This window comes from Buceros rhinoceros, unplaced genomic scaffold, assembly GCF_000710305.1.
Source record: "Buceros rhinoceros silvestris isolate BGI_N320 unplaced genomic scaffold, ASM71030v1 scaffold620, whole genome shotgun sequence".
Classification (NCBI taxonomy): Eukaryota; Metazoa; Chordata; class Aves; order Bucerotiformes; family Bucerotidae; genus Buceros; species Buceros rhinoceros.
The window spans coordinates 93243-105833 of record NW_010391066.1 but is presented as its reverse complement, the minus strand read 5'-3'; the positions used below and the strand labels follow the sequence as shown (position 1 = coordinate 105833).

The window sequence follows — 12591 nt, the reverse complement described above, 5'->3', positions numbered from 1 at the left end:
GGTTCCTCCATGTTGAACCCAGGACACTTTTGTAACACTTTGTACAGCAGGGAAGTTTTTTAAAAAAAAGAGAGGAAAAACGTGAGAAACCCAGCTGTAACTTCTGTGGAGCATTAATTGGGTAGCCAGCAAAGCATCAGTTTAGTACTGAAGGTCTGTTGACTCACAGTAAACATTGCATTGTACAGGAAAAAAGGACACCAGAGGGAGTCTGAGCCATTAGGCAATTTTGGTTTATGGTGACAGGAAAAAGCCTTTTTTTCCTAGAAGCTCCAGTCAGAGTTAAGAATGAATCTTTTTAGGTCATTAGTAGCTTGTTTTTAATGAGGTTGCCGTGATTTAACACGTGCGTTTCCGTGCTGCATCCCTAAAAATCCTGTCTTGCTTGTTCTTTCAGACATTATAAATAATTACTTAGAGTGAGATTTTTCTTCTTAATTTGCTGCTGTGTATCGTGCTTAAAATCTTTTAGAAAGATTCTGTGTTTAAAGTGCAGCCCTACGTAGAGGGGAGAGAAGGGGGAAAACTGGTAAGGAGTGAGTATGTCTGAATGAATTGTGCTGGGTCAGAGTGCTGTTTTCCTGTCTGATTCTGTACAATGCTCCCTTCATTGCTGCAGCCTTCACATCTCTGCTAAAAGACTTTTTAAGGGTTTGTGGCCCACTGAACCTGCTCAGCCAGGCAATGCAATGAAGCAAACAGCGACAGAGATGAAGTTGTGAAGTCTGATGGTTGTGATATCTGTTGGTTGTGAAGTCTGACGTCAGCCTTGGTGATTACAATTACTTTTTGTGATTTGTTTTGTCCTGTCTCTTCAGAGTGTTGAGAAATGTGCTGTTTCCAGCATATTTTTTCTTAAACACAAGCTGAAAGGGGGTTATCTACAGTGTGTTTCCTTAATGTGTCAGAAGGAGGTATTGCTGTCTTCCCTTCTTCCCAAGTGAGATCTGGGTCCTGCTGGCCCATCTGGTTCTAACCAACTCTTCTTGAGCAAAGGTTATTAGGGAAAATGTGGCAAGGCTGCTCTGGCGTTAAAGAGAATCATTAAACTTGCTTTTCAATAAGTCCTAATAAAACATGGGAGGATTTTCTTGATCTTGTGTGTTGCTTGTAAATTCTCCCCCTTTCCCTGTACTTTCTTCAATCTGTTGGTGTTTCTTTTGTTTGGTTTTTGGGTTTTTGTTTGGTTTGGGATTGACTGCTGTGTTTCCTTGCAATACATATCATTGAATAATGATAATCCCAGAGTAGTATGGAGAATCCTGCCTGGTGTTGCATTCATGGTAGTTAAATACGTAATAAGGAAAATAATTTTTTAGCACCTGGTAAAAGTAGAGAAGACAAAGCAAAATAGAAGGAATGTGTTCACAGATCAAGGTAAACATACATACAATGAAGTTTACTCTGAACTCTGCAGGGATGGATTAGCAATGAAACGGCTTCAGCAACATATGGTGAAAGCACACTAGAGATGCAGTGCTTGATAAAATGCCTGGGAGTCTTAAAGCAAGATTTTATTAGCTCTCTGTTGGGCCGTCCTTGTTCTCTTCGGGCTATCCATATCCCTTTTGCTGTTGGTTGGGCATATGGAATCAAGACCAGCGCAAGAAATTACCAAGGCAATTCAATCACAATGCTGTTCTTATAAAGATGATAAACTTGTGTGGCTCTTGACTCAGAAATTTGTTACGTAAATTGCTACAGAAACAGGTCTCTTCTGTTAGACATTGGCAAAGCTCTATTTTTCTGCTGCTTGCTAAGAGCTAGTTTGCTCTGATGTTTATGTGAGCAAGATGGAGTGTGCTGGCCTACGAAACATGTATGACTGGCTAGAACACTCATGTATTAAAAAAGAAAAATTATTCACTAGGATACACACATTAGTGATTATGCTCCGTGTCACCATTCCCTGTCTCTGGCAGCTTAGGGTTTCCTTCATCTGCATGTTACTTTGTTGGTTTATATGTAATATACTCATCTGAGCCTGAAAAACAGTTTTCTGTTGTTATTCCGACAATTTATACTGAAGAGCTTCCAGTTTGGATTATAGAAGTGTCTGTGATTGGTAACTGCAGCTGCTCTAAAATGGAGCTGCCTTCTCGGGCAGTACTGGCTCCTCCATGGAATCTTCGGTGCCAGACCATCACAGCCTGGTTTAACTCCCTCGTTTGCAATAAGTCTTCTAGGTTTTGTAAACCTTCATGGTGCCTGATGAAGCTGCCTGTATTCAAGCTCTGACAAGTTGTTAGCAGGACCTAAGTGCTGGGCTACTTCTTCTACTTTAGTGGTGTTTGTAGGTAACATTAAGAACCTCATTTTGTTAGTGGAGGAGGAAGGCAGGCCATCTGAGAAGGATTCAAACCCAAGTCAGCTTACTGGATTTTAACACAGAGCCTTTTATGTGGAGACATGCAGTATAAGCTCTTCCTTGTGCATTGTCACACCTGTGTCCAGGAGCAGTCTTCCTAAATTTAGCCTTCCTGAGTAAAAATTCTCTGTATAAAAAAAAAAAATTCCCCTTATTTTTGGTTTTTGACCTCTGTTGAGTACTTCGTAGCTGCCCTTAGTAAAATTTGCAAAGTCTGCCATAAAGTTATACCTCAAGACCATAATATTTCTGTGGTAGGCATCTGCCTCCAGTTAGGTTCCAGCTGAACTTTGCTGCCTCTGTGCGTAGATCTAGCTGATTCTAGGAGCTGGACAGACCACTTTGCGCTGGGTCTTGTGGAGAATGAGGACTTGTGGACTTGTACTGGGGCTGGTACTTTGGGGTGGGTAACTTGGATTGCTTGCTCCTGACAGGGAAAACTGGCACTGACTTGGCCAGGTCCCGCCCGGACCCACCGGTGGGCCTTGCCCAGCCTCGTCATTGCACAGCGCAGTGCCTGGGGAGGAGTGAACCCAGCCTACCTTGTAATGAGGCTGGTGACCTGTGGACTTGAATGTCTAGAGCTTACTGCTCACTGTGTCCTTCGGTGGAAGAACAAACTAGCAGATGCTCATTTTCTCATTGTGAATGAAATGAAGCACTGCGCATGTGCTGTCAAACTAGGTACCTTTTCTGCACAAGGTGAAGGCAGTGAGTAATATGCTACTTCACCTTTGAGAAGAGCTGGCGAAAACATGCACAGCTGCTACAGGTGTCCGCAGGTGTGCTTCTGCAGGCATTCTTGGGTTTAAGCAGACTTGAGCTGTCTTTAGCTGTTAGTTACTGCCTGTATCAACTGGAAAGGTGGTTTAGGAGAAATCTGTCTGTCTTGGCGGTGGATCGACCTGAGAGCATTTGTGGAGTCCATTATGGTGGCTTGGTGGAGGGAGTGATTACTCATAGGAATGAAAGTGGGAGGCTGTCCCGTCTCACGTTGTGTTCTGAGAACATGTCTGAATATGTCCTTAACCAGCATAACTCCAGAAGCACTTTGAAGACTCCTTTGCTGTAGGATTAAGGGTCTTCCCTTACATCTCTTAAAAAAAAAAAAAAAATTCTAAGGCAAGCTTGGAGCTCTTTTGAGCATAACTACTTTATAGCTCTCTCTCCTCCTGTGAGCCTTACTCGTGTGAAGGAAAGCACCTTATCCTAGAACTGTGGAAAGATGCCAAGCACAATGGTCTTTGTCAGTGTGAAGCTCTTGAGATTAAATAATTCATTGCTCTCTTGCTGTGTGCTGGGAGTGTTACAACATGGATGAACAAATGTAGCTAATAGGGAATAGCGGAGAAAAAATATCGTGACCTTACGCTTGCTTGAGCTGTATGGTAGGTTTCTGGGAGAAATCCAGTGAAAATAGACATGGCCAACGTGTGTTCAAATCCTCTTAAAGGAGACAAGTTCTGTAGTGTGTTTAGGTGTGTCTCATAGGAAATGCTTCTCATCTTTTTCCCTTGGTATGTGGTTGAAGCTGTCTTGCCTCAATGTGATGCTTAACATTCACAGGAAAGATGCATGTGATAGAGTTAAATATTTAAAGAAAGATAGGTGTCCTTTTTGATAGCTATATATAGTGAGTAGCTGTTCCAAGTTTCTTGTTACTCCATTTTAATAGACTTATCAAATATTTATACTCTGCATTTCTGTCTGGAAGCTGGTGGGGGTGTGCATGTGTTTCTCATTTACCACCTTTATCTCAAAGCGCTGGGATTTAGCTAACTAATGTTTACAGAGCAAGTAGCGTAGCCGTTTTGGGGCTTTGATGGTAGTTTGCAGTAGACCTTGCATGTTAGAACCAGTGTGGCATTCAGGTGGGGAATGGAAGAGAGGAATGGTTTAGGAGATGGTTATAACAGTAGATTTGTTTTGTTCTGCATGACTTAGCAATTTTTCTTGAAGCTGGAATTAAAAGGGGACAGTAATTTTGGTGAATTAGAGGTCAGTGTGCAAGCACAGTACTGAATATTGCTTGAGAGGAAATGTGTGCTTTCCCTAACTGTCACGTTAAAGGAATCGTGTGCACCCAGAAGCTGTTCTTACAATGTGGGGTTTGGTTTTTTTTTTTAATATTACAAGAACTCAGCAGTTGGTTGCTCAAGGCATGTAAAAGATTGTGGGAATATTCCAACTGAAGCACTATAAAAATAAAATTGCAGGACTAAATCGTGCTGTTATGTGTAGGGGCAGGCAGAGGGTCTGTAAGCTTAACCGAACTGTTTGTAGTTTGGTGGTTTGGTATATGTAATCATGCCAGTTTGGTAGGTTTTGTTGATGTTATCTGAGTATATAAGCATAAACGCACTCGGGTTTCTCTTCCTCATCAGTGACTTTTTTAGAAGATGACAGTCTGTTACAATGCAGCATTTTAATAGTCTGTTACAATTGCGGAGAATGCTGGTTGTTTAGTAAAGGAGGAGTTGACAAAGTACAGTGAATCATTTAAGAGCCAGTGAATTCTTTTTCCTCTAGAAATTTTCCTACGTTGGCAAACGTCGAAAGGAAGAAGGCGATGCAGATGGAGAGGGAGGAAAGGGGAGAAGTGCTGACAACACAACAGTTTGGGTAAGCTTTTTGAAACAAGCTTGTTACTTTCCTCCTCATGAGTTCAGAAGTACTCTCTCTTACTGTGGTCTCCCAGCACTTACTGCTTCCACTGTACACACAATATAGCTGCCCTTTGACAGAGGACAGGTCATTTGACCAACTGCAGATGTAATGTTCTTCTGTTTACACTACTTCGTGGTCCACTTCAGTTAAATTAAGCAATAATGGTGTTAGAAGTCTGATGTTCTTGCTGAATTCTGCACTCTGGCTTGTTTGGGAAAACCACATTCTAGTGGCCATTCATTAGATCAGCATAACCTTGGTCTCCGAAAACAAAATAATGGGGGCGGGGGAAGTCAGGCAACATAATGAATCTACATGGTATAATCCTTTAATGCCTGAAAATAGCCAAGAGAGATTTTATGAGCAGATTTGTCTTCTTTTTCTCTCCTTTCACATGCTAAATCAATAATCAAGTGAAGGGAGGAAGATGCAACTTTATTTTCGTAGCTTAAGTAGTGCTACTTCTTTCTTCTACCCTTCATCAGCTTTGTGTATTCGCTACCTTTGTTCTGAGCCTAATACTTACTCCTCTTGGATTTTTTTTTTTCTGTTCTCTCCCTTAGATTGTGAAGTACTTTCCAGTGTGGTCTTTGTTTTTTCTCTTCCCCTCAGTGTCAGTGTTCTGTGGAACAAGCTAACTTCATTAGCTCTACTTTAGCGCCTGTGGGAAGACTTTTTAGAAAAATGTTACAATGATCTGTGCTCCTAGAATATCCCTTGTTTAAACTAGAATGACTGAGCTGGAAGGCAGGAGCAGGCTTAGTTCTAAGGGGCTCTTGCTAAATACCATTTGCTGCTGCATGGAAATGAAGGTGGAGCTTGCCTAGTTTATTGGGTATTTTTTTTATAGGGAATGACACCAAACAAAATTAAAATTGCACTGTGGTACAGTGGTTGAGTGTTGCAGAATAGGATTCATGTCAGGCTAGTATAATTTTTTAAATGGTGACAGTGCAAATTACCTTGGTGCAGCATGTCCTTGAGAAGACCCAACACTTACCCACCCACTCCAGCTGCTTCCCTTTCATATCTTTGGAAGGAAAGGTTTATAAAAGACTGAAGTAAAACTTCCTTGAGAGACTATAAAGTTGCAGAAGTGCTTTGGACCCAAGGAACCAAACCTAGGCATTGGGACTAAAAAACAAAACATATGTAATACTAAGTTTGGAGATTCTTCTGAGCAGAAACTGTTCGGTGTCTGTGAGTTTATTTGGTAACTCTTGTGGCTGTGAGTTGAATGCATTATGTAGTCTTAAATGTCCATCAGCAATTCCATACTATTACATTTGCTAGTGATTTATATAGAAAATTGTTTGGAAAAAAGCCCTCAAAATTATAGGTTGTTGGTGTTCACTTGGTGACCTTTAACTCTGGCTGATTTTAGAAATATCTTCTTTTTTCCTCTCCCTTCCCTGAGCTGCTATCACTACAGACTTGATGAAATGTCCAAAAAGCTGCTTTTTCTGCTTTGTATATGGACACAAGCAAGCCGTACTATTAAAGCAAATAGCTAAGTAAGATTTAGAAAGTGTGAGATACTTAACGCCTCTCTGGCGCTTTCCATTTGTGGTTCTCTGAAGTGCTTTACAACAGCTAATTCTCAGCTTTCTTGCGTGTGAGGTCAGAGGTGCAGAAGGACCACTTTGGTAGTCTGTCTGGTGTCTTGCAGCTGGTTAATAGCACGTGGTTCTTCATCCCCTCGAGCGGGCAGGGAACAGTACTGTATCTTTCACAAGGAGAAAGGAGATGCCACGCTGATGTGTTGGGATGTGCTTGTGACCTTGGTGTTTCTTTCTGGGCATTTGAGGCCCCAGGGAAATCAGAATGTTGTTTTTAATCCTTGGTCAAGTTCAGCACCTCTAATTGAGCCTCTATTTGCTTAGTGTCTTCTAGGTTATACAGCAACATCCTGAATTTAGAGCCCAGTGGTACAAATTCAGAAATGCTGTTCTCTGTCTAGATAGAGTTGAATTATGTGAGCTAATATTGGCTTTCTTTTGTGGATGAGAGGCTGATGCACAGGAAGGTGGTGGCTTCTCTCTTGTGCTACTGGAGCACTGTGGTGGGTGGATGACGCCATCAGGGCTGAGCAATCACTGTTATACGCTGTCATGAATTGATTGGAGAATGAAATGAAGTATGTTTTGTTGCAATATAAAATCATTTTGAATGCTATGGCAGGCCCTGCTCTCCTCTCAAGCAGGACTAATTAGGCTGGAAAGGTATGGAAGAGAGGAATGTTGGCAATGGGAATGTTTCTGTACAAGCAAAGAAGGGGGTGTTCGATGGAAGTCTAGAAAAATTACATAGGTGGAAAGAGGTGAATAGAATGCAGTTATACACTATTTCTTGTAACTTGAGGAGGATGGGGTTACAAATGACCATTTTAGACATGAGAATGAAGACAAGCCAAAATAAGTACTTTTTCACAAAATATGAATGTCTTGCTGCAAGATTTCATGAATGCCAGACATTCACACAGCATCCCAGGACATGAGATGCAAAACTGTTAGCATCTTGGGAGCATCTTTAACTAAAGAGAGGTTCTCTAGTGGTACATCATGGAAAAGGAGAAAGGTGACCGTTTGCCCCGCTTTCCTCATGTGTTCCTCTGGCTGCTTATCAGTGACAAAGTACCAGGTTAGAAAGACACCTGTGAGACTGCTTGCAGATGCATGACTCTAGACCCAGGGAGAAGTTTCAGGAAGAAGCTCTTGTCCAAGTATGGTATTATAGACTTGACTGTAATAGGCATAACAGGACCTCTGCCATGCTGTAGGTGAAGCTGAGGGAGACAGTACTGAGCAGAACAAACCATGGGGCTCGTTCAGGATGGTACATCTTGTATGTCTTTTGTGGTTGTAATGTGCTGATGACTAGTTACAGTCATGTTTTGCTGAATTAATCATAGAATCATAGAATGCCAGGTTGGAAGGGACCTCAAGGATTGTCTGGTCCAACCTTTTTTGGGAAAAACACCATTTAGACAAGACAGCCCAGCACCCTGTCCAGCTCAATCTTAAAAATGTCCCATGTTGAGGACTCCACCTCTTCCCTGGAGAGATTATTCCAATGGGTGGTTGTCCTTGTTGTGAAAAATATTCCTTCTCTTATTTGGAATCTCCCCAAAGTAACTTGTACCCATTGCCCCTTATCTTTTCCATGTGACTCCTTGTGCAAAAGGAGCCTTTGCCTTCTTTGCAGCCACCTTTTAAATACTGCAATTAAGTTTCTGTTGCTTGAAAATAAATATTTTTAGGAAGCTTAGGTTATCCCTTCTGTATTTGCTTTTCTGCTCGGTCATACCTGTTTTTATATCTAGAGATTTTGTTGAGTTTAAACTCTCCAGGTACCTCCCTATAAACATGTTTTGTGTGTTTATAGGATAACCTGGAAGTTTATGGAACCATGGCAGGTAAGTGGGACCAGCATGCTGTGGTCTTCCCATAATTTAGGTCTTGTTATTTTGTTTCAAGCTTTTAAAACTCCATTGTCCTGTTAGAAGTTTCTTTATTCCTTTTCCATCAGAGTGAAAAAGGTGAATGGCATGTTAGTTGGAGGCAGGAGCAGGCAGTCATTGCAACTGATAGTGTAACATGGCTGAATGGATTTAATGCAGCAAGATCATTCTTTGAGCTGTAGCTGGAAAAAGGAGAATTCAGCAGAGGAAGTATGCTTGTGGTAGTTGCTTCCCATTTAATTCTGTGTTCCCCCTGTTTTGAACGACTTAATTGCTTGAGTGAAGGGAATGTTTGTTGACTTCATAGTGAACGTGAAATTAAAACATTATGTCCTCACACCGTAGATGATCAAGGAGCTTGCTTAGCCGATGTACCCTTTCCCTTGTTAAAAGAAAAAAAGTCATGAACTTCAAACTCTTCATTTAGGTTCCAGCCTTGTCACATTGCCCTGCCCGTGAGATGAGCTGTGACTGCCTGTCTGGTCTGTCACCTCATGTTAGCTGAGCTGGAGTAAGTCCTGGCATCATACCGTGTTGCTGAACCTTGAATGTGGGCCTGACCCGTCTTGTTACATCAATTGATTTTATTTTCATAGCTTGTCATCTGTGTGAGCTTTGCATTTCTATTCTTCAGCAAAATGAAGGGGATGTGGAAACCTTCAGGAAATGAGGAGAGGTTTGGGCAACAAGGAAGACACAGGAGAAGACAAAGGCGTCCATTCTGGAAGAAATTTGGGAAAAATGATGACGATTATAATGTACGCAGAACACAAAATGAACCCAATGGACCAGAAAACAGCATGTGTGAAAAGGAACATGAAAACCAGCGTGCTTTGGCAGCTCAGCCATATGCGAAGGACATGGACCCTCTTGGTCTTCTGGCAAATAGTGATGTTGGTAAGATGAAGGAACTTGGAGAACTTTTATTTTAAGTAGTAGTGCTGAAGCGATTACTGACCTTTTACATAACAAGTGGCTTCTGGGGCAAGCTGTTGATTTCCAAAAACATGTAAACACTGTCCTTGATTAAAAGAGGGCTAACTGCGTATGTTTAAAATGGAAAAACTCTCTTAGTAGAAGATTGAGGCGCTGATGTTTACGGTATTATTCGAGAATAACATGGCGGAGCCTGTTGTCATACTTACCTTCTCATTGTTTCTAACAAAAAAGCCCAGGATTGCTGTGTCATGGCTAGAACAGTGCCAGGGCCAATAGAGTCATAAGCTTGAAGGTAGTTCAACATCCCTGTGCCTAAAACTTGCACTGAGAACTTCCTTTTAAATAGAAATTTCTGTAGAGAGAGATCCTGAGTCAGGTCTTCTGAGAAAATTCACAGTGATTATTGTGAAAGAGTGGGTCGGTGCTTTATCTAAAGGAAATGGGGTATATCTTGCCTTTAGGGGAGCTTGTGTCCTAATAAGCTTGTCCTGTTGTGGAGGAAACTATCTCAGTAGTCTAGAGGTCTTCGAGATACATGTGTGTGTCTGATTGAATTCATGTCCACATGTGCTGGTGGGAAGGAGGAGCTAAAAGTAGTAGCTGAGATAGATATGGTTTGGAAAGAAGCTGAAAGGCAAAGTCATTGAAGAGAAAGAAAAATTCTAATTTGAAAGGCTGACACAAGTGTGTTTAAGATACTACCAGCATGAAGCACTTCTGTGTAAGTTTGCTTGCTAGCCAAATTGATTGATCGTATTATGAACGCACAGGCAAAATCTGTCAGACTGCTTCTATGTCTTTCTGATTCTTCTGTGAGAATTAGGAAGCATTGAATTTTATTGTGTCATCAAAATGCTTAATTGAAGGGGAGGTGATGTTGGGAAAGAGGTTGTAGATGTGTCTTGGATTTGAAAAATAACCATGCTGGATACTTACTTATCTTAGCTTTGTATGTTTTAAAATACATTACTAGCTTCACATCAATATTTAGTTAACAAAGTGGAGAGGGCTTGGGGGCTTTTAATGGAGCACCTCAATTCTATCTTTGTTTTTACAAGTACTTTACCATAACAATCTCATTTTGCCTGTAATCTGATTAGGAATGCATTTTTGTCCAAAACACATAGCTGGGAGAGGCAGCAAAGGGAAAGTGGTTTGGGCCATAGGGAAGTGATATTGTAGTAACTTGAGGAAGGAGAGGAAAAGAAATAGCATCTAAGTTGTTTTAATGCTGAAACATTTGCTTGCTAGTCAGGGTTTTGAAAGTGCTGCCATAAAGCTTGTGTGCATTATTACACGTTCTGACGTGACTTCTGTACAATACGCTAAAGGACGTGCACCAGCTCAGGTTGTTAAACTAACATGTAAAGTAAGAAAATCTTTATAAAGCCAGAAGAAGAAAATTCTTCCACAACCAAATTATTTTTTAACAACTTTGTGGTTTTGAAAGTAACAGCATTTAGAATGTGAAAACAAATTATTTCCTTTTGTGAGTTAAGTGAATTACTTAAAATGTCAGCATTTTTTCTTTTAATTCTGTTCTTTGCTGTATTATCTAATTTACTCTTGATACTCCCCACATGTGTGTGTTCTCTGAAGTATGGCTGCTTAGGGGTTTTTTTGTGAGCATGTCTTGTTTCCACATGCTGTCAGCAATATAAACTCTCCAGATATAACTATTTATAATATAGTCAGCAGTGATGCAGTACTCTTAGGATATGGCATGTAAGCTGACTTATACTCTAGCTAATTTTAGCAACAAGGCTAGAATTCACCCCCTGGAAAGACGTCTGATGCTGAGTTGTTCCTCTTGAAAACATAATCTTCAATTAGTGGGAACAAGAACTCAGCATCCCTATGCAATTTGTTTATTCCACTAATCTCTGCATGTTGGGAAACTCAAGTATGCTTAAATATAACTGTATTTCCCTGCAGCATCTGTGTTTTACTTAATGATAAAAAGTCTAATTATACCAAAGTACAGCTTGTAACTTTGGTTATAATAGGTAGAAAAGAAATGAAGGCCTTGGTTATTACCTATTATTAAAGCTAGTTGCAGTATTTTATACTATTGAAATATGCAGTCATAACAAATGATAACAAAGACTATATAACTAAGTAGAATTTTTTAAAAAAAATCATACAACTGAAGTCCATGATTTTATGCTATAGGTATGTTTTGTTGAAATATTTAGATGAGCTGTTTCTCTAGAGGGAATGTATTTTTTGCGTAATGCTTTCAGATAAGTTCTGTTTAGTGACTAGTTCATTCAAAGCTAAGAAATTGAATGGGGGATGAGAAAACAGCATTTCCGTCTAGATTTATAAGCAGAAACGAGGTAAAATGATGAGCCTGTCAGGTGTAAAATGTTGGGGGATCTACTGACCAGGAGCAGTCAGTTGTATTTAGCAGTGCATTACTTTCAAAGAGAAAATGTATTCCAGTAAATGTTTGTTCCTGATTTGCTGAAAAGCCAATTAAAAGTAATTCTTTAAAACTTAAAAAAAAAAAAAAAGCACCCAGCCACAGTATGCACTCAACATTTTGGATGAGACAGAAAAAAGCAGCAATGAATCAAAATAACTTGAAGTAAATGCTGTTTCTATAATTGCTTAAGTATATGCAGGTGCTGTGTATTCTCTGGTAGAAAAATGGACTGCCTTTAGTGTGAGCTGCCAATGTAATTGCAAATTGGCATGATTACTAAATCAGTGAGAACCAACCTTTCTTAAAAAGACTTCCAAGAAGAAAGAGGCAGGTAAGTAGTTTTGATAAATGCCTATGTATTTACCTGAAACTTGTTTCACCAAGTGACATGAGCTCCCACAAATCCAATTGGCCATTGTTAATGGTGTGTTAGAGGACAATAGAGAAACATTTGTGATTTTAATAATAAAGAACTCAAAAGTGTTTATTTCAGAAAAACCTTCCTAAGAAGCATGAGGCAGCTTTCCTGTGGGGCAGGATTAGACAGACTGGGATGGGAGAGGGATCAACTCCTTTTCATTGTGGAAATAAGATTGCAACCGGTCCCTCTTTAGAAGTCCCATGTCAGACTTGTTTCTCAAAATCTTTCTAGTAGTGGGAGTGTGTGTGTGTATGTATGAAACTTGTCTGCAGGTGTATTACTGAAGAGCGTTTCCTAGTTTTCCTGCT

At 40.4% G+C, this 12591-nt stretch overlaps 1 protein-coding gene across 1 annotated transcript in view; it reads left to right on the top strand.

The window, feature by feature from the left end:
- Positions 1 to 4897: 4897 nt before the first annotated feature.
- The window catches only part of NUFIP1 (nuclear fragile X mental retardation protein interacting protein 1), a gene marked incomplete at its 5' end in the record, with an annotated part of 14374 nt that continues 6680 nt past the window's right edge, over positions 4898 to 12591 (top strand). Inside the window, 2 exons of the mRNA XM_010139824.1 lie at positions 4898 to 4990; positions 9130 to 9392. Coding sequence (XP_010138126.1) covers positions 4898 to 4990; positions 9130 to 9392 — 356 coding nt within the window. The remainder of the gene's footprint in view (positions 4991 to 9129; positions 9393 to 12591) is intronic.